Raw genomic sequence first — 21907 nt, 5'->3', positions numbered from 1 at the left:
TTTCCATACTTTATTGTGATCCACACAGTCCAAGGCTTTAGTGGAGTCAATGAAACAGAAGTAGATGTTTTTCTGGAACTCTCTTGCTTTTTCAATGATCCAACGGATGTTGGAAATTTGGTCTCGGGTTCCTCTGCCTTTTCTAAATCCAGCTTGAACATCTGGAAGTTCATGGTTCACAGACTATTAAAGCCTGGCTTGGAGAATTTTGAGGATTACTTGGCTAGCTTCTGAGATGAGTGCAATTGTGAGGCAGTTTGAGCATTCTTTGGCATTGCCTTTCTTTGGGATTGGAATGAAAACTGACCTTTTCCAGTCCTGTGGTCACTGCTGAGTTTTACAAATTTGCTGACACATTGAGTGCAGCACTTTGACAGCATCATCTTTTAGGATTTGAAATAGCTCAACTGGAATTCCATCATCTCCACTAGCTTTGTTCATAGTGATGCTTCCTAAGGCCCACTTGAATTCACATTCCAGGATGTTGGGCTCTAGATGAGTGATCACACCATCATGATTATCTGTCGTGAAGATATTTTTTGTATAGTTCTTCTGTGTATTCTTGCCACCTCTTCTTAATATCTTCTGCTTCCGTTGTGCCCATCTTTGCATGTATGTTCCCCTGGTATCTCTAATTTTCTTGAAGAGATCTCTAGTCTTTCCCATTCTATTGTTTTCCTCTGTTTCTTTGCACTAACCACTGAGGAAGGCTTTCTTATCTCTCCTTGCTATTCTTTGGAGCTCTGCATTCAAATAGGTATATCTTTCCTTCTCTCCTTTGCCTTTAGCTTCTCTTCTTTTCTCAGCGATTTGTAAGCCCTCCTCAGACAACCGTTTTGCCTTTTTGCATTTCTTTTTTCTTGGGGATGGTCTTGATCACTGCCTCCTGTACAATGTGTTGAATCTCCATCCATAGTTCTTCAGGCACTCTGTCTATCAGATCTAATCCCTTGAATCTATTTGTCACTTCCACTGTATAATCATAAGGGATTTAATTTAGGTCATACCTGAATGCTCTCTTTCAGAATTTTCCACAGTTTATTGTGATCCACATAGTCAAAGGCTTTGGCGTAGTCAATAAAGCAGAAATAGAGGTTTTTCTGGAACTCTCTTGCTTTTTTGATGATCCAGCAGATGTTAGCAGTTTGATCTCTGGTTCCTCTGCCTTTTCTAAAACCAGCTTTAACATCTGGAAGTTCACAGCTCACGTATTGCTGAAGCCTGGCTTGGAGAATTTTGAGCATTACTTTACTAGTGTGTGAGATGAGTGCAATCGTGAGGTAGTTTGAGCATTCTTTGGCATTTCCTTTTTTAGGAATTGGAATGAAAACTGACCTTTTCCAGTCCTGTGATCACTGCTGAGTTTTACAAATTTGCTGACATATTGAGTGCAGCACTTTCACAGCATAATCTCTCAGGATTTGAAACAGTTCAACTGGAATTCCATCACCTCCACTAGCTTTGTTCATAGTGATGCTTCCTAAGGCCCACTTGACTTCACATTCCAGGCTATCTGGCTTTAGGTGAGAGATCACACCATCATGATTATCTGGGTCATGAAGATATTTTTTGTACAGTTCATGGGAATACCAGACCACCTGATCTGCCTCTTGAGAAACCTGTATGCAGGTCAGGAAGCAACAGTTAGAACTGAACATGGAACAACAGACTGGTTACAAATAGGAAAAGGAGTACATCAAGGCTAAATATTGTCACCCTGATTATTTAACTTATATGCAGAGTACATCATGAGAAATGCTGGACTGGAAGAAGCACAAGCTGGAATCAAGATTTCTGGGAGAAATATCAATAACCTCAGATATGCAGATGACACCACCCTTATGGCAGAAAGTGAAGAAGAACTAAAGAGCATCTTGATGAAAGTGAAAGAGGAGAGTGAAAAATTGGCTTAAAGCTCAACATTCAGAAAACTAAGATCATGGCATCTAGTCCGATCCCTTCATGGGAAATAGATAGGGAAACAGTGGAAACAGTGACAGACTTTATTTTGGGGGGCTCCAAAATCACTGGAGATGGTGATTGCAGCCATGAAATTAAAAGATGCTACTCCTTGGAAGGAAAGTTATGATCAACCTAGATAGCATATTAAAAAGCACAGACATTACTTTGCCAAAAAATGTCCATCTAGTCAAAGCTATGGTTTTTCCAGTAGTCATGTATGTATGTGAAAGTTGGACTATAAAGAAAGCTGAGCACCGAAGAATTGATGCTTTTGAACTGTGGTGTTGGAAAAGACTCTTGAGAGTCCTTTGGGCTGCAAGGAGATCCAACCAGTCCATCCTAAAGGAGATCAGTCCTGGGTGTTCATTGGAAGTACTGATATTGAAGCTGAAACTCTAGTACTTTGGCCAGCTGATGTGAAGAGCTGATTCATTGGAAAAGACTGATGCTGTGAAAGAGGGCAGGAGGAGAAGGGACAACAGAGGATGAGGTGGTTGGATGGTATCACCGACTAATGGACATGAGTTTGGGTAGGCTCCAGGAGTTGATCATGGACAGGGAGGCCTGGAGTGCTGCAGTTCATGGGGCTGCAAAAGTTGGAGACAACTGAGCAAATGAACTGAACTGAGCTGAACTGAATGGTCTAGTGGCTTTCCCTACTTTCTTCAATTTAAGTCTGAATTTGACAATAAGGAATTCATGATCTGAGCCATAGTCAGCTCCCAGTCTTGTTTTTGCTGACTGCATAAAGCTTCTCCATCTTTGACTACAAAGAATATAATCAACCTGATTTCGGTATTGACCATCTGGGTTATACAATAAATCCTTGTTGCTTATCTATTTTATTTTTTATTATTTATTTATATTTGACCGTGCTGGGTCTTTGTTGCTACGCTGCCTTTTCTCTAGTTGCAGCGAGCAGTGACTACTCTCTAGTTGTGATTCACAGGCTTCTCATTGTGGTGGCTTCTCTTGCTGTGGAGCATGGGCTCTAGGGCTTGTGGGCTACGGTAGTTGCAGCTCTGGCTCTAGAGCATAGGCTCAGTACTTGTGGTTCACAGGCTTAGTTGCTCTGTGGCATGTGGGATCCACCGGATCAGGGATGGAACCCGTGTCTCCTGCATTGGCAGGCGGATTCTTTACCACTGAGTCACCAGGGAAGCCCAGGAATGATTTTAAAAGGTAACTTTAAATGAAAAAGGTAACCATTTAAATTCTATAGCTTTAGAATTCTATAACTTGTTTCAGCAGGAATTGAAATCTTACTTTATTTAAAGTAAGCCTGCAGGCATCCGGGGCTTTGTTGGCTGTGCCAGTGGTGAGGACTGAGGATTTCCCTTCTCCTGCTCTATCAGTGTCTTACTATTCACTCTTAGAGATAAGGGCATTGACAAGGTATGCCATGGAGATTAGAGTTACAGCTGAATTAAATAAAAAGTCAACTAGAGTCATGAGTTTTCCTTGTAAAATCAACTCTCAATTATTCCCTACGTGGGTTACTATTTGGTTGATTTTCCACAAGGAATGTTAATACCAGGCTGACTTTCTCATGCTATCAGCGTTCTCTCAAATCGACAGCCTGTCCCCCCCTGGTGAGTGCCTCTCAAGGGAAAGTCATCTTAAATGCCACTCACCTAAAGCAAATCACCATTAGGAAGGGAAATTAGGTTAGGAATGCTATGCATTCCCAGGCCAAATAAACTATTCACTCAAAATTTTGAAGCATTAGTACCAGAGTCCTGCTTCCTATAATAGGGGAAAAACTAGTTGCTGGTAGAACTGTACCTTTCCTTAAGACAGATGATATTTTGGGAGCATACTTCTAAAAGTCTAATCCAGAACTCTGGGTGACCCAATAACCTGCATTTTCACAAGTGGGTCCTAGAGAATAAGAGGGCATGTTCAGGGCCTTCATTGTATTCTAAGTAGATCCAAGGAGCTACTGGAAGATCCATTCTTCCAGTTGTTGCTTATCTTTTTTTCAGTTCCCCCTCCCTTCCAAACCAACATTGTGTAACAGGAAAATCAAAATGGCATCGGTATTGCCAACAGAGCTATCTAAAATAGAGGTGGGAGGCCATCAAGGAAGAGTGACTGACATATGTCTCAGCCCAGATGGGGCTTTCCCTAGTGGCTCAGCAGTAAAGAATCATCCTGCAATGCAGGAGTTACAGGAGACACAGGTTCGATTGCTGTCGGGAAGATCCCCTGGAGAAGGGCATAGCAACCCACTTCAGTATTTTTGCCTGGAGAATCCCATGGACAGAGGATCTTGGCAGGCCAGAGTCAGACAGGACTGAAGTGACTTAGCACGCATGCACTTACAGCCCAGATGAAATCTGAGCTTCAATCACTATTGTCTCAACATAGGCATCCAGAACATCTTCCCAATGATCCAGAAACTCAAAATACTTATTTGACCCTTACCCTAAAATAAGTCAGGACAGCTTATCCATCCATTAAGGATAAATACTTCCTTTCTTGTGTCATAGTTTATCATAATTCCTGCCAGACAATTTTAACAATTTTATGGCTTTTGCCTTATAAGCCCCTGACTCTCTTTACAGGAACACTCTTGTTTTACCAAATCTGTGTCTCCTGAACTGCAAATCTTAAGATCCCGAATAAAGTTCTTTGTTCTTTGCAGCCTTGATACTGATTATTGTTTGACATTTGATATGTGTTTTAACTTAATGGAAAGTAAATTACAGGAAACACTTCCAATCTCAGGATAAAAAGTAGGATTTTTTTTAAAAGTTGAACATTCAGAATACTATAAAATCCATTGAGGCCAGATACGATTTTTTTTTTCTATTATATATGAGTGAAGAGAGTTTAAACATGTGTTCTTGATTAAATATGCTATCCATTTATTTCCCTTGATTAGTGATTTTTTTCACTTTTTAAAACCCAAAGCTCTTTCTTCAAAAAATCTTATTTAGGATCCCAATTTTTAAACAGATAAAACAAGGCTACACTGGTTGAAATGAAAATGGAGGCCCAGAGCCACTTTTATGCTCATCACTTAGCAACCTGCAGATCCCAGAAAAACTTCTGTGCAACCCTAGGGTTCTGTAACCAGTGGTTTGTTCCATTGCTCAATATACTCTTCATTTTATTATTGGATCAAGCCAATCTTCAGAGAAATACGTATTTGAAAAGTGATTTGGGCCTTCATAGAATTGTCAGATTTCCCAGATAGCACTAGCAGTAAAGAATCCACCTGCCAAGGCAGGAGACACAAGAGACACAGGTTCGATCCCTGGGTCGGAAAGAACCCCTAGAGAAGGAAATGACAACCCACTCCAGTATTCTTGCCTGGAAAACTCCATGGACAGAGGAGCCTGGCAGGCTACAGTCCATGGGGTCACAGAGTCAGACATGACCGAGCACACATACACAGAATTGTCTGAAAGTATAGAATTAAATTTATTCAAATTGCATTGTTATCCTTTTTTTTAAATTAAAATAGATTTACTTAAAAAGTAACCCAAGGATCAAGAGTTATATTTAGTATAATGGCCAAAAGCATAGACTTTGGAACTAGATTGACCATGTTTCAAATCCCAGCCTTTCTATTTATTAACCACCTGACCTCAAGCAAGTTACTTGACTTCCCTATGCCTTTGCAAAAAAGGAGATGAGGACAGTAATACTATCTACCTCAGAAAACATTGTATTAACATGCTATATATAAATGAGAAATAAATGAATTCTAGTTTATAAAGCAATCAGAAGAATGCTATAAAATGCAATAAAGTGAACGGTCAGAAAATTCTTTTCTGTAGCCTCAGTATTAAGAAAATTTCTTTCCCCCAAAAATATGTATTTTTATTATGAAAGTACTGTGATTCTTATAAATGAATACTTCTTCACTGTGGCAAAAATACGAAGATATGTCTCTACTTCTCCCTCTCAGGCCCATGGGAGAAAAATTAGATGACTTCTCACTGAAACCATACAAAGCCCCAGAGTATTTAAAAAGTAATCCACGTAACTACTACTAGGTCAAAGCTGGCACATAAGTATAAAAAACCTATTACTCTCTTTGGGCTACAAGTACTCTTTCCATTACACCACCCTGCATTCTAGGTGGAAGGAACCACAAGCCCAGAGAAATGAATACAGAGCATGTTTATAACATAGTAAATATAAGAAAATAGCACAGGTTTTTATTTACCAAAAATTCATATTAAATTATTATGTATCATTAATTTAAAATATTAATATTAAATAATATAAACTTCATAATAGTAGATGGGAAAACAATGGAAACAGTGACAGATTTTATTTTCTTGAGCTCCAAAATCACCGCAGATGTTGACAGCAGCCAAGAAATTAAAAGACGCTTGATTCTTAAAAGAAAAGCAATGACAAACCTAGACAGCACATTAAAAAGCACAGACATTACTTTGCAAACAAAGCGCCGTATAGTCAAAGTATGGTTTTTCCAATAATCATGTATGGATGTGAGAGCTGGACCATAAAAAAGGCTAAATGCTGAAGAATTGATGCTTTTCAATTGCGATGCTGGAGAAGACCTTGAGAGTCCCTTGGACAGCAAGAAGATCAAACCAGTCAATCCTAAAGGAAATCAATCCCAAATATTCATTGGAAGGATGGATGCTGAAGCTGAAGCTCCAATACTTTGGCCATCTGATGCGAAGAGCCAATTCGTTAGAAAAGACCCAGATGCTGGGAAAGACTAAGGGCAAGAGGAAAAGGGGGCGACAGAGGATGAGATGGTTGGATGGCATTACCAACTCAATGGACATGAGTTTGAGCAAATTCTGAGAGCTACTGAATGAAGGACAGGCAAGCCTGGCATGCTGAAGTCACCGGAGTCACAAAGAGACAGACATGACTGGGCGACTGACCAACAACAAAATGTGTTGAATACCTATTCAACAGGTCCTCTGTTGAGTATTTTACACATATTCTGTCATTTAATTTTCACAACAAATCTGTGGAGCCAATAAAATTATGATTCCCATTTTACAGATAAGGTAATTAAGAGTTGGAGAGATTAAGCAATGACACATAGGTAGTAAGTATCAGGGTTAGGACTCAAACCAGTTTTACCTGACTCCAAACCTGTGTTCCAAATTGCTCACAAAACATGACTTCATGTGACATACGTGAAAAGTAGGAATGAAGAAAACTTATGTAAGACATACTGCAAAGAAGGAATCCATGGAGTTCAGCAACTGTTCCAATGTATTAGAGAAAGGGAGGGAGTTAAAGATGACTCAAGTTTGAAGTGTGAGTAACATGGAGAATAGGGACAGTGTTCAAAGAGAGAAGTCAAGAAGAGCTGGATCTGGCAGCGTGATGAGTTCATATGTAAACAGCACTCCTTCCAGAGCAGGAAACAGTGTGTACAGCAGAGTGTTACTATTTTCACGCTAGTTTATGCTACTCAGCCATCAGATTTTCCAAAAGCCTAAGCAGAGGCTAGACTGGAACTCCTACTTCTTGACAATCTGAACAGATTTTTCTATCCTCCTTTACTATTTGAACAATAAGCATGATTTTAAAAGTGGTCAGAAGAAAAAGAAATTAAAGAAAGGTGCTAATTTCTTAAGGAATGGGTAGTCTTTTTCTCTAGGAGTTAAAGCAATGAACACATCCTTCTGCACAAGAGCCACCAGTATTTTGGCAAGAGCTATACAGGGAATATCAAAATGGGCAGTGCCATCTCAGCAGAAATATAAGTTCCACTTTTTGTGAAAACTTCTGTTTCTTCCACAGCCACCACCATGATACCACCACCACCATCACAAAATAAGGGGAAATTTTTCTGAGAAAAAAAAAATTCATGATTGATAAAAAATGTTAGGTTTCTGCTTTTAATTAGTTGTTGGCTTAGGCAAGTAACTTGACTTTTCTGTGCTCACCTAGTTCCCTCCTCTACGGACTTGGTAGGTTGTTTCGATTTTATTTAGCTCAGTCTTCACTTTGACTGAAGTGATGCTACAGTTGTGTCCAATGTTTTATATTCCATTATTCAAAAAGGTGGAGAGGAGAGACCAAACAATATTACAGCTGAAAGTACTGCTACTGTTTATTTTGTGCAATTCCTTCAATTTATAAACAAACAAAAAAAATGAGGCACAGGGTCTTGATTCAGCTGGTCAGCAACAAAGTCCACTCTAGAACTGAGCTACTGATTCACAATTTGGGGCTTTACCCAATGCACCACTGTGTCTTTTCTAACCAGCTGGTTTAGAAATATTCGCCTTTGGACTTCCCTGATGGTTCTGTGGTTAACACACCATGCTTTCAAAGCAGGGGGCATGGGTTTGATCCCTGACCAGGGAACGAAGATCCCACATGCTGCGTAACACGACAGAAAAAAAATACTCACCTTGGATGAACTCAGAGTGAGTCACAGGGAAAAAAACCAACAAAAAATATAAGGCCTCACTGACTGGAGAGAGATTTATGTGTAGGACTTAAGGTTCTTATAAAATGAAATTTCATAACACTTCACTTGAGACATAAAAAAAACTGTGTTATGTGCTGTTTATAGCACAGTATAATAGCAAAGTCTTCAGACAGAATCTCTGGTCTCACCACAGCAGACAGCATACCCTCAGAAAACCTGCTGCTGTGACTACAAAAGGAAAGAGATGGTACCTTTCTACCTGACAGTGCCCACAACAAAATCTTCAGTTGGTTCCCACTTTGACTTTGCTGCTAGAAAAGGAAAAGAAAAAAAAAAAGAGGATGTTCTGAACTAGGCATACAGGAAAGAAATTGGGTGATAGAGGGTGCCAGCCAAGTCCTCCAGCAATATCCCAGGTCCCCATCTTCAGTTCTCTTTTTCTTTACTGCTGACCTTTAGAAGGATACAGAAATACTGTTGTAAATAGAAAACTCAAAAATGGAAACTCTGGTGAGAGTCAGCTGGCACTGGTGAAGGAGCTGTGTGCAGAAGTACATGCTGTCTGCACCAGGGGCTGGCTCTGCTCACAGCCTCCGTGGTGAGCTGTAAAGCTTCATACAACCATCTGGTGGACACTGTGGAATTCCACAGAGATAGGCACTAAATGAACACAGAAAAGACTTATAAAGCCAATTCATTGTTTTCATAGATCAGAATCTTTTTACCATCTAGACAAGAGTGTAAATGAAAAAATGAAATTAACTGCTTCCCCCTTTTGAGGTAAAAGCAATCTGGAAAACAAAATAACTGCCCACTTTGAACATAAAGGAACATGTCTCCTCTGACACTTGTGTGCCTCAAGTCTTCCAAAGGGTTCTTTTCTTAATGATGTGGCTTTATGCCATTTACAACCCCAGATCGAATATACTTAGTATATCTCTTACTCTAAAATGAACTTTTTTTAAAAAGTTGCACTGATATTCATTTATTTATTAATTCATCAATAAATATTTATGAGTATCTCTGATGTGCTAGGCACTATTTCGGGTGCTATGGATATAGCAGTGAATAAACTAAATTCCTGTCATGGAACTTATATTCTGTTTGAAATCTCTCCCTAGATGTTTGTTGAATCAGTGAATGATAAATAATACTGGGGGTAGTCTGTGAGAATTAGGTGAATTAGAGCATAAAGATGTGCTCAGTTGCTCAGTCATGTCTGACTCTTTGAAACCCCATGGACTGTACCCCACCAGGCTGCTCTGTCCATGATATTTTTCATGCAAGAATACTGGAGTGGGTTGCCATTTCCTCCTTCAGGGGATCTTCCAGACCCAGGGATCAAACCCTCATCTCCTGCATTGGCAGGCAGATTCTTTGCCACTATGCCACCTAGGAAGCCCAGTATAGAGATGGGCTGTGAGCTATATAAAACCTAAGATTAAAAATATATATACATATATATTTTATAAATTGATCCTTAAATTTCATTTCATTCCCGTTCAACTCTCTCTTTAGGTTTGTCTAAACTGCTATAAAATAAAATAGAAACAATTCCTAAGAAGTATTTCTCCCAAGACACTGAGCATAAAATAGCAACAAAGGAAAAAGAGGTCCTTATAAACAGAAAAGAAAATAGAACCTGGTAATGATCACCCTCATCCAGTGAAGTCCTACCTCCTTCTACAAGTATCAGTTTTTTAAAAAATCCAGTGAATCTCAAAGACCAGCACTAAGGTAAGTAACAACCTGGTCGAAAACTTACTTCAAGGAGGTTCAGAGATGACCTTCCACAGCCTGGACTTTGGGGTTCCATGTTGGTTAAGTTCATCTGAACCAGTGGTTTACTGCTGACCTCCAGTCGGTGGCATCTTAATTTTCATAGTGTCCTGGGTGGTGCAACCAGTGGAGGGATGGGTCAGACAAACTCAAGTGTTTCATAATGTAGTCAGGAACAGAGCAGGTCCTTTGCCTCTGGGAAGTAAAGTTATGATGATAAAAGCTTATGACGGAAACCACTTCTAGCATCAAGGAATGTTAACAAACAGGGCAACAGAAAATAAAGCCTAGGTAATTATTAAAACAAATCTCCAAAGAAAGGCCATCATTGGATGAAGCTATCTCTCCCTTTACCCTCCTAAGCTTACTGAATGAAAGAGGTTTATTATTACATCAGGAAAAGTTAAAAAAAAAGAATACCAAAGCACATAATATTTGCTACCAAAAATAATGCTACCTTCATCTCAGGGTAGTTTCTCCTTAGAAGGCAAACCTATAATAAAAGGAATGAACTAGGTTTTATTTGCCCTCACTCTTGTACAAAGTATCATAAATATTACTATTGGCTATATTCATATCCAAGAAAAGAGCTGAAGTCAAACAATAGTTTTCAAATAATACCAAGGATATGCAGGTTTAAAAAAAAAATCCTTAAAAAAAAACCCAAAATATAAACATGAACAAGAATATAGAACAACTTGATGAGGTCTAGAGTACAAGTTGCTTCCATCCTGAGGAGAGAATTAAGAGGTAGGCTCAAATCCTGATTTGCTCCCTGGATCATCCTCTCAGGCAGTCCCTCACAAGAAGGACAACTTCATTACCAGTAATGATTAAGTAGTTAGAAGCAGTTCTTATTTAATTAGAGGAACCCAAGTAATGATGAGCAATAGATAAAATACACATATTGAAAGAACATGTACAAAACTAGTATTATTTTTGTGAAGTATCTTGTATCAGAAAGACTTGGGGAGGGGGAGATAGATGCGGTAGGGGCAGAGGCAGGAAGCAGATGTAAAATGAGGAGAGGAAGCATAAGCAACACTTGTAAAAATGGTTGTTAACTAATTCTAATCTTTTGCTTTTTAAAACTTTCAAAATATTTTGAGTATCGGTTCTCTTCTTCTTCTCTTTCAAGTTTTCATTCTTTTCTCCAGTTTCCTTTCATGGCTTTTCTCCCTTTGGGGCCTTTTCCTTTTTCTTTGTCTCCATCTTCTCCATACTGCTAAGCTCCGAGGTTCTGTGGTTAAGAAAGGGATGATATGAGAAGAGAGAATGAGAGTGTGACCAGAATTAGGACTGAAACATTTATCTCCCTTAAGCCCTAGCTCTATAAGGATGTCTTTATAACCTGGTAAAAATGATCACAGAACATGGCAGAAATGAAGACTTAGGAAAGAAAGTCCACCATTATGAAGTCCAGTCATGAAACATATTCAAACATGCACAGTCATTTGCTGCACCTCCATATATTCCACCATCTGGATTTGATATTACATAAAAGCATAATAGGAAGCATTGAATGCCAGAAGGTGTGAATGAAAGAGATAACTAAGAGAAACACCTCGCCAGTGACCGAAATCCAGTGTTTAAGATGGACAGGTTGTTGTCCATACATTCTTGGAAAGCCAAGAAGTGTGGCTTTCCAGAGCTGTTTCAGATGATTTCGCATTTCAAAATGCATGAAAACTGTTAATCTTGTGAAATAGGCATAATCATTGCTGGCATTACAGGGACTTAAAAGGGCCACTATGTACCCAGGAAAACAACCCGATACATCTTATAATAAATGTACACCCTCCATCCACGAGTAAAGTATAAAATGAAACAAAATACACAAACAGAAAAAATAAAGAATGCTAATGAAGATATCTTGAAAGGTAACCACCAGGGGCTTCCCAGGTAGGGCTACTGGTAAAGAACCCATCTGCTAATGCAGGAGACATGAGACATGGGTTCCATCCCTGGGTTGGGAAGATCCCCTGGAGGAAGGCATGGCAACTCACTCCAGTATTCTTGCTTGGAGAATCCCATGGACAGAGGAGTCTTGTGGGCTACAGTCCATAGTGTCGCAAAGAGTTGGACACAACTGAAGCGACAGCATACACACCATTATTTTTATTATTAAGCTATTGGAATATTTTGAAGTGTTAATTGCCTTTCTTTTCCTCCTCTGTGTCTTTTTATTTTTCTTTCTTAGTGTTCTTCATCATCCTTATCATCTCCTATGTGGTCATCCTACTGAAACTGAGAAGTTGGTCTTCTGAGAGCTGGCGCAAGGCTCTGTCCACATGCAGCTTACATATCATCACTGTGCTTCTGGACCTGGTGCCTCCCATGTTCATGTATATTCAACTCTCCACCACCCTGGCCGCTGACAAACTCGTCATCCTCTTTAACATTGTCATGCCACCTTTGCTGAATCCTCTGATCTACACACTGAGCAACAGTGAGGTGAAAAATGCCATGAGGAAGATCTTCAGGGTCAAGCGGAGCTCGGGGGGAGAAGTCAAACTACAAGGCTTCTCATGAGCCTGGACTTGGGAGACTTCCCGTCTTTGTAGCATCTAAGACGGTTTTGCATCTCTGGTCTGATTCTTGTAATGACAACTCTTATTCTTTTTCTAATAATATTCCACTTGCCCCTCAATCTTTGCAGATTATCTACAATGAGTGAGGCACTAGGAATACAAATAAAAGTAAATTGTAATCACTACAAAAAAAAAAAAAAAAACACAAAAACCTGCTTCCCAATTCAGGCACATAGAAATGATACATTTATTGCCTCCAAGTAGTTTTGGGACAAGACTGAAAGGAGAAGATGGCAGCAAATCATTTTCATCATTCTTCCAGGATCTTAAGAGAACACAGTAGTTTTGTAAAGGGGACGTATGTTTCTTGCTGAACATTGAAAAAGTGTCTTGGCTAAAAATAAAAAGGGAAGAAGACTGTCTTAAATAGATTCCCTCTGATCTAGGTTGGCGGCTGAGGGGAGAAGAGAGAGAGAGGCGGAGGCTTGCAGATTCTGAGAGCAAAGTAGACCTGAGCCCATGTCCTACCAGAATACTAGTGCAGCAGCGAGACCCAGAGATCAAAGGCTGCCTGCTGTGTCTCAGCTGGGAGAGCACAACAACCTAAGTACAAAATTTTCAGATAAAGTCCGTCAGGTCAGGTCAGGTCAGTCGCTCAGTCGTGTCCAACTCTTTGCGACCCCATGAATTGCAGCACGCCAGGCCTCCCTGTCCATCACCAACTCCCGGAGTTAGTAGGTAAAGGTAAAGCATATCATTCCCACAGGTGATGTATAAATTAAGGTTTTTAGCTTGGCAGCATATTGTACCTGGTTTGAGCAAGTAAAGAATGTATTACCTTAAAAGTGGAATTTATTGGAAGGTTATAGGGAAGTTCAGGCTTTCCAGATGGTGCTAGTGGTAAAGAACCTGCCTGCCAATGCAGGAGAATGAGAGATGTGGCTTCAATTCCTGGGTTGGGAAGATCTGGAGGAGGGCATGGCAACCCACTCCAGTATTCTTGCCTGGAGAATCCCACGGACAGAGGAGTCTAGCAGGCCACAGTCCATAGGGTCACAAACAGTCTGACACGACGGAACCGACTTAGCATGTACACATGCAGAGGGAAGTTCAAGGAACCAAAAGCAATTTGGGAAGATCTAGCTTCAGAAGGGGAAGATGGAAGTAATTTTGATGACCTGAGTAACACGAAGTACAGGCTTCCTTCAGGGTGCTGACACCAAGTTCATCAGCTACAATTTCTTCCCATCCTGAGTCACTCCTCACAAAATTTAAATTCCAGGAAAAGCTGGATGAAACTTCCTTAGATCCCTTTTCAGCTAAAGAGGGTAGAATAACTTGTCTGATACTTGCAGGAGATGGTAGGTATTGGAAGGGTTAACTCCTGAAAGGAAAATTTAACTGCTATTACAAAAAATGACAGAAAGAATGGATGCTGGATAGGCATAAATACTATATGCCAACTATAGGTGCCAACTTTATATATACATAAATCTCATATGGTTGATCATTTTTTTTAAAAAGTATTTATTTATTTGATTGTACTGGGTCTTAGCCGGGGCATGAAGGATCTAGTTCCCTGACCAGGGATGGAAACTGGGCCCCCTGTGCTGGGAGTGTGGAGTCTCAGCCACTAGACCACCAGCGAAGTCCCCTGGTTGATTACTTTTTGATACACTGTTCATGTGTAATAATCAACTGGAAGAAGTTGAGGTTCATTTTTTTTGAGTATTCATCATGTCACTCTCCTGTTTATAACTATTCACTGATCCTTCATTCTCTCCAATTCCTTTATATTCTTCCAGTCCTTGCCTATCCCTCCAGCTTCACCCTCAGTCCCCTTCCTTCAGCACTGTACATTCCCATAATACTAAGGGACATGCAGTTCCTTGAATACATTATCTTATTTCATATTCACAAGTTTTTACACATGCAACTCCCATTGCTTGGAATGACCATCCCTATTCCTTGTCTGCCTGCAGAATCCTCTTACCCAAATCAAACACTTCCTCTTTAGGGATATCTTTTTCTCCCTAATATCCTTTCCCCATCACTTCTCTTCATCATGATTCAGTTCAGTTCAGTCGCTCATTCGTGTCCAGCTCTTTGCAACCCCATGAATCGCAGCACGCCAGGCCTCCCTGTCCATCACCAACTCCCGGAGTTCACTCAGACTCACGTCCATTGAGTCAGTGATGCCATCCAGCCATCTCATCCTCTGTCATCCCCTTCTCCTCCTGCCTCCAATCCCTCCCAGCATCAGAGTCTTTTCCAATGAGTCAACTCTTCGCATGAGGTGGCCAAACATCATCATGGTATCCCAAATTAATTCATTTTTCTATTACAATTATTTGCTCATATATTTGCCTCACCTATAGATACATGAGCTTTTAGGAGTAATTTCTGAATATATAGTTGTTGAATTGGGACTTCCTTGGTGGTCCAGTGCTTAAGACTTCGCCTTCCAACGCAGGGGACTCGGGTTCAATACCTGGCTGGGGAGCTAAGATCCCACATGCTTCAGGGTCAAAAAACCAAAACACAAAACAGAAGCAATATTGTAACAAATTCAACAAAGACTTTAAAAAAAAATGATCCACACAGCAAAAAAATCTTTTTAAAAAAACTTGTTGAATATATTAGTGAATTTTCTAATCATATACCAATATATAACTCTGCTTGGAGTTATATACAGGAGATACAGTAGGGATTCATACAGAATGTTTACTACCACATTAATTCCCTGTTAGGGGTATGCAGTGGGGAAGGAAAAGTGTTCTAGGCAAGACATAGGTTTTCATTAGAATCTCTTAATATTCACTATTCCTTAATTCCCATGTCTACTTGCAAGCACAATGCACCATTTCCTGCCTATTTTATTTGCTGATATTACTTTTGCAAATTTTATTTGTCTTCATTTCATTTCTGAAATGGTAAAGTTCATACTTCAAATTATTTATAAATTACTAATGAAATACTGGTTTTACATTTCACTGTCCAGCACTGTCCCCTAAGAGCATGCGTGCAGGAACCACATTGCCGGGGTGTGCATCCTGGCACTGGTCAGGTGACCCTGGGCCAGAATATTCGAACTCTGTGCCTCAGGCACCTAATCGATAAAAGTAAGGTCTGTAAGAACACCCAAAGCATTGAATCGTTGAGAGGGTTAAATGGGTCACAGATGTAAAGCACTTAGAACACTGGTTGGCAGGTAAAAAGTGCTAAATAAATGTTAGCCACCATTCTTATTGAAATAAAATGTATACCCTACCACAGTATCACAATTTTTTGTCATGAAAATAATACAGTACATGAGAAGTATAATTACAGAAAACATTCAGAAAACATGAATTTGTTTCTATCACAGTAGGATTCAGGTTCTTTGGTGTAATAATCAGGACACAAGAAACAGTTCAAAACCACTGTAATTCAAAACCACCCTTAGGAGCTAATGAATGAGTGGGGGAAATAGGATAATATGCGGACCTGCTAATTCACCTCAGCCATGTCTGACTCTTTGTGATCCCATGGGTTGTAGCATGCCAGGCTCCTCTGTTCATGGGATTCTCCAGACAAGAATACTGCAGTGAGTTACCATGCCCTCCTTCAGGGGATCTTCCCGACCCAGGAATCGAACCCACGTCTCCTGTGGCTCTTGCATTGGCAGGCAGGTTCTTTACCACTAGCGCCATCTGGGAAGCCCAAAATAGGGTAAACAGAAATCCAAACCCACTCAGGGATGCTTTCTCACACAAGAGCTTAGTAACTGGGAAATAACCAAATAGGAGCCCAATGAGATTATTTAATCTGAAGTAGCTAAGAGAGGAAGGGGATTGCCTCTAGTTGGGAGAATTTACTATGAAACTGAACTTTGATAAAGGAAATTTAAATAACTTATCTACTCACTGTAAGTCCAGTTGAAATGAAGTTGGTACCATATAAAACTGGCTTTCCTAGTTTTCCAAACATGCTGGTCACTCAGTAAGATTTATGTAATAAAATGTCTTAATCTTGTTCAGGAGTTTCCAAATTGTCACACTATTTATATGACAAGATGCTTGGAAAGCCAAACATTTCTGTAGTTTGTGTTTACTACAAATTGATTTAGGACACTGTATGTTTTTATAGTCATGAAAATAAGCATTGGCCCTAATGTCCAGGATTAAAGCCAATTGATCTTAAGGACAGTCAAGCTTTAAGACAACTTAAATCACTAAAATACCTTTCCTAGTCCCTAATCTCTCAGAGTTTATCTTTTGATGGGATGTGTATTAATGAGTAAAATCAGATTACTGGCTAGGGAAAAATAACTGTGCTATTTTGGCATGTCTGGAATAACATGTGAGGATGCCTTACTCGGTGAGTAAGATACCTTACTCTGTATAGTATAGAATGAATAGTATTCTATAGTATATCTATAGTATTCTATATTATTTATAGAATGAATGAATGAATGAGTACTAGAACAATCTTAATAAGATTGTTAATAAGTAACAATCTTACTTAATAGTTTATATGGACTGAATGTACTATATTCATTAAACACATTTCTAAGTTTAGGAAGACTTCCATTTTTAATAAAGATGCCTAAGAATCAATGCCATGACTCCTATTTAAGTGTTTGATATGACAATACAATCATCCTCTGGAAAAGACAACACACTGTATTTTCTTATCTAGAACATCAAACCTGAGCAATTTATGTTAGATGTTAGTTTCAAAACAATTGTAGCAACGTTTCTGTTAATTTCAAAGTGTAAGTGTGAAAAGCGTTATTCGATCAGTCACGTCCAACTCTTTGTGATCCTGTGGATTGTAGCCTGCCAGGCTCCTCTGTCCATAGAATTCTGCAGGCAAGAATACTGGAGTGGGTTGCCATTTCCTCCTCCAGGGGATCTTCCTGACCCAGGGATCGAACCTGCGTCTCCTGCACTGGCAGACAGATTCTTTACCACCAGGAAAGCCATGTTAATTTGAAATAAAATATTAAATAGATGATAACTTTTATTAGCTATGTACACTTCATTAGGTGCATCTTCATCTTGTACAATGCAAGAAGGCACTAAATCTCCCCGTGAATGGCGTGAAAGTAAAATCTTACTCAGGCATTTAAAAAATTTTTTATTTATTTATTTTTGGCTACGCTGGGTCTTCGATGCTGCACGGACTTCTTTCTAGTTGCGAGGTGTGGGAGCGCCTGTCTAGCTGTGGTACTCCACGGGCTTCTCTTTGTGGCGGCTTCTCTTGTTGTGCAGCATGGGCTCCAGGGCACTCCAGTTTCAGCAGGTGCCACACATTAACTCAGTAGTCATGGCTCCCGGGTTCCATAGCTGTGGTGCATGGGCTTCTTAGTTGCTTTACTGCCATGTGGGATCTTCCCAGACCAGAAATCGAACCTGTGTCTCCTTCACTGGCAGGTAGATTCTTTACCACTGAGCCACCAGAGAAGCCCCTTATTCAGGTATTTGAAAACTATTTTGTTCCTAAGAAATCTGGAAGAGAATTTTTCCTGGCTTCTGACCAACAATTTTGTTATTGTGTCAACCAAAGAATTTTCAATTTATTATGTCAGGAAATCATAAAGATAATTCTTTCCCACTTTTTACAACTGGGAACCCCTGAGGTTAAATCTCTTTTTAGTTATAGATATGGGAAAGTGAAAGTGAAATCACTCAGTCATGTCCGACTCTTTGCGACCCCATGGACTGTAGCCTACAAGTCTCCTCAGTCTATGGAATTTTCCAGGCAAAATACTGGAGTGGGTTGCCATTTCCTTCTCCAGGGGATCTTCCTGACCCAGGGATCGAACCTGGTCTCCCACATTGCAGGCAGACGCTTTACCATCTGAGCCACCAGGGAAGATATGGCAAACAATACATCAAATATAAATATATATATATCTATCACCTCCACAAGAGAAAACATGGTTTGAAATAATTAAATGAAAAACAAATATTGTTTCAAACTTCAAGCATCTGCCTCTATTACATGATCCACATTTGACTTCATCAAGGGCTTTGTTCCTGAGAATTCACCGCAGTCAAGAAAAGAAAATGAGTTATATGCAGCTGTATGGGGTTGTGTTCAGTTAAATATTTACTCTAAGTCGTATGGACCAAAAGGCATGACCCATGGTAAATTAAAAGAGCAATGGACTAATAATTCATAGCTTAATCTGAATGCTGTTTTAAATCTCTTTGAATTTCCATTTTGCCACTGGAAAAATGGTGAAAATGCCTGCCTTGCAGGAATTTTAGGAGGACTGAGATGCTATATCAGAAATACTTTGAGACTATCTAAGGTTAGTTGTATCATGCTGCTGCTGTTGCTTTAGTCGTGTCTGACTCTGCGTGACCCCATAGATGGCAGCCCACCAGGCTCAACCATCCCTGGGATTCTCCAGGCAAGGATACTGGAGTGGGTTGCCATTTCCTTCTCCAATGTATGGAAGTTGTATCATAATTCCAAGTATTTTTAAACAGCTTTGGTTTTTTATTTTACATAGATACTAGTAAGGAAGACTGGGGAGATGATGAATGGTTCCTTCTATTGCAAGCCTTTTTTAGAATTTCTTAACACATATCAGCGACCAGAACAAGATAATATTTGTGATGCTTGATTACTTTAAAAAACAAAACACAATTTTAAAAAAGCACAAAAGTTAAGACTGGTAACTTTCCATTCAGCTCAAAATTTATTTTAGAAATGATAACTTCACAATGAACTATTCACCTTCAGTCTTAAGTGTGTTTCATAGGGATGATTTAAATTTCTGATATTCTGGTTCCCACTGATGAATTCTCCATTTTGACAAGTTTTGATGAAGTCTATTCACTCTAGACAATTTATGCAAACCTAACTTGAATAGCTGATTTTTACTTTATCCCCTTGAGTTCCTAGAACTGCCCTGATTAAATTTTAAAATATAATTACAGGTAGCACATTGAGTCAGTCAGTTAGTCAGAGAAATCTGAGCTCTGAAAGCCTACTTCCTGCACCACATTGCATTAAGTGCTCTGGAGGAGGGCGGGGGTGGATGGGAACAATCATCATGAAATGATTTAAGGATTATTATTAACACAACAGATCACCAAGCACAAAGTACTCAAGTGGAAACTCTATACACAAAAGTTCAAGAAATGGAGGATAAAAGAAGCACCTTTCCAGCTTTAACTGCCTGTCCTATATATTTAGTAAATGTGTTTTATGACTGCTAGTACTTTGCTGGCATCCCAACAAAATAAATTAAACAACATTGGTCTACTTAACAAATGGGCAGTCTGGGTTGGTGGAGAGCAGTTCTTTAATTTATTTTACTTGGTAATACTGCTACCGCTTTACTAAGTGAAGGGTCAGAGAGACATTTTTTTAAAAAAACAAAACTTTTTATTCTGGAATAATGTTCAGTCAGTTCAGTTCAGTCGCTCAGTCGTGTCTGACTCTTTGCGACCCCATGAATCGCAGCACGCCAGGCCTCCCTGTCCATCACCAACTCCCGGAGTTCACTCAGACTCACATCCATTGAGTCAGTGATGCCATCCAGCCATCTCATCTTTGTCGTCATCTCCTCCTGCCCCCAATGCCTCCCAGCATCAGAGTCTTTTCCAATGAGTCAACTCTTCACATGAGGTGGCCAAAATACTGGAGTTTCAGCTTTAGCATCATTCCTTCCAAAGAAATCCCAGGGCTGATCTCCTTCAGAATGGACTGGTTGGATCTCCTTGCAGTCCAAGGGACTCTCAGAAATGTTGCAAAAATAATACAGAGTGTTCCAATATACCATTACCCAGTTTCCCTTAATGTTAATATTTTACATTGCCATAGGACGTTTTTCAAAACTAAGAATCAACATTGGAATGTTACTATTGACTAAACTGTGGAATTTATTCTAATTTCATTTATTTACACTAATACCTTTTTCTATTTCAGGATTCAGTCCTTACACCCTACATTGCATTTCATAGGAGTATCTAATGTCTTACTGCTGAGATTTAAAAAATCAACTGTTTCTGGGCAATGAGGCTTATCAGTCAAAATATTAATGTGGAACAGTAATAAAAATAAACTGAGTGTTCAAGAGCCACCTGGGCACACCATAGTGTCAGATTCTTAACCTTAGCAAAACGTATGTATGATTTTGTAGGTAGTCATTAACCTCTTTTATTTACCTAAAGATGACTGTATCAAGACAAGTTCTACCATCATTTCTAGAGGGTTCTTGGTCATTGTTGTTTGGTTTTTGTTTTGGGTTTTTTTTTTTGTATATCCATGAGAATGTTTTGATAAGATTACTCTTTTGCTATCACCTAGTATAGACACCCAGATTTTCCAAACAAAGACATGAGAAGAGGCTCACTTGGGTCCCAGTTAAGGAAACTTACCTTAGATACTAGAGAAACAAAACCTTAAGTAGTCTGCTAAACATGTATCAGGGGGCTTCCCTGATGGCTCAGTGGTAAAGAATCCTCTTGCCAATGCAAGAGACATGGGTTTGATCTCTGGGTAGGGAAGATCCCCTGGAGGAGGATCCCCTGGAGGTGGTTGCCACCCACTCCAGTATTCTTGCCTGGGAGAATCCCATAGACAGAGGAGCCTAGTGGGCTACAGTCCAGGAAGCCTCAAAGAGTTGTACACAACTTAGCAACTGAACAAAAACAGAACGTGTATTAGAAGATAATTATGAGTCAAGACCAACGGGTCTCAAACTTGGACATACACAAGGATTACCAGAGAGCTTGTTAAAATACAGATTTCTGAGTTCCATCCCCAGAGTGTCCAACTTAGAGGGTCTGGGCTAGCCCAGGTATTTGCATACTAACAAGTTCACATGTGATGTGGATGCTGCTGGTCCTGGTACTACACTTTGGGAATTACTTTTGTTGATAGTCTGCATGAAAGAAAAATAAAGCCATTTTGTTTGATGAGGTTAAGCATAATCACAGGTCTCTGGATTTATCTGTTGCCTACCAGTTGATAAGGGATCTGTTAAATCTCATTTCATGTCTGTGTGAGGACTAAGTTAGAAAAATAAAACAAAGATATGAACTTTCCACAGCAGTTCTCACAAGTCTATCTTCCCTTCAATCAATTCAATCATTTTTAAAATATTTGTTGACAATAAATTATTATGAACCAATCATAAATTTTTGGCCTGAAACAAGGCCTCTGATCAATGAAACTTAATAGGGTTGGGGGATTAAACACACATCTTCAGCAGTGTTTCTGAAACTTTGCTGTGTTTATGGAT

At 39.6% G+C, this 21907-nt stretch overlaps 1 protein-coding gene and 1 long non-coding RNA gene across 2 annotated transcripts in view; one reads left to right on the top strand and one right to left on the bottom strand.

Moving 5' to 3' along the window:
• The first annotated feature begins 2891 nt into the window (after positions 1-2891).
• Positions 2892-12757, top strand: LOC129655213 (olfactory receptor 4S1-like). Its single transcript, XM_055585340.1, has 2 exons — positions 2892-3144; positions 12330-12757. Exons 1-2 carry the CDS (start codon positions 3042-3044, stop codon positions 12659-12661), a joined length of 435 nt encoding a protein of 144 aa, XP_055441315.1. The 5' UTR covers positions 2892-3041; the 3' UTR covers positions 12662-12757.
• LOC129655217 (uncharacterized) overlaps positions 10068-21907 on the bottom strand; it is a 22000-nt gene continuing 10160 nt past the window's right edge. Inside the window, exon 3 of the long non-coding RNA XR_008715830.1 lies at positions 10068-11369. This is a non-coding gene — a long non-coding RNA (uncharacterized LOC129655217). The remainder of the gene's footprint in view (positions 11370-21907) is intronic.

The sequence above is a fragment of the Bubalus kerabau genome, chromosome 6 (assembly GCF_029407905.1).
Source record: "Bubalus kerabau isolate K-KA32 ecotype Philippines breed swamp buffalo chromosome 6, PCC_UOA_SB_1v2, whole genome shotgun sequence".
NCBI classification, from domain to species: Eukaryota; Metazoa; Chordata; class Mammalia; order Artiodactyla; family Bovidae; genus Bubalus; species Bubalus kerabau.
This window is presented reverse-complemented; position numbering and strand designations above follow the sequence as displayed.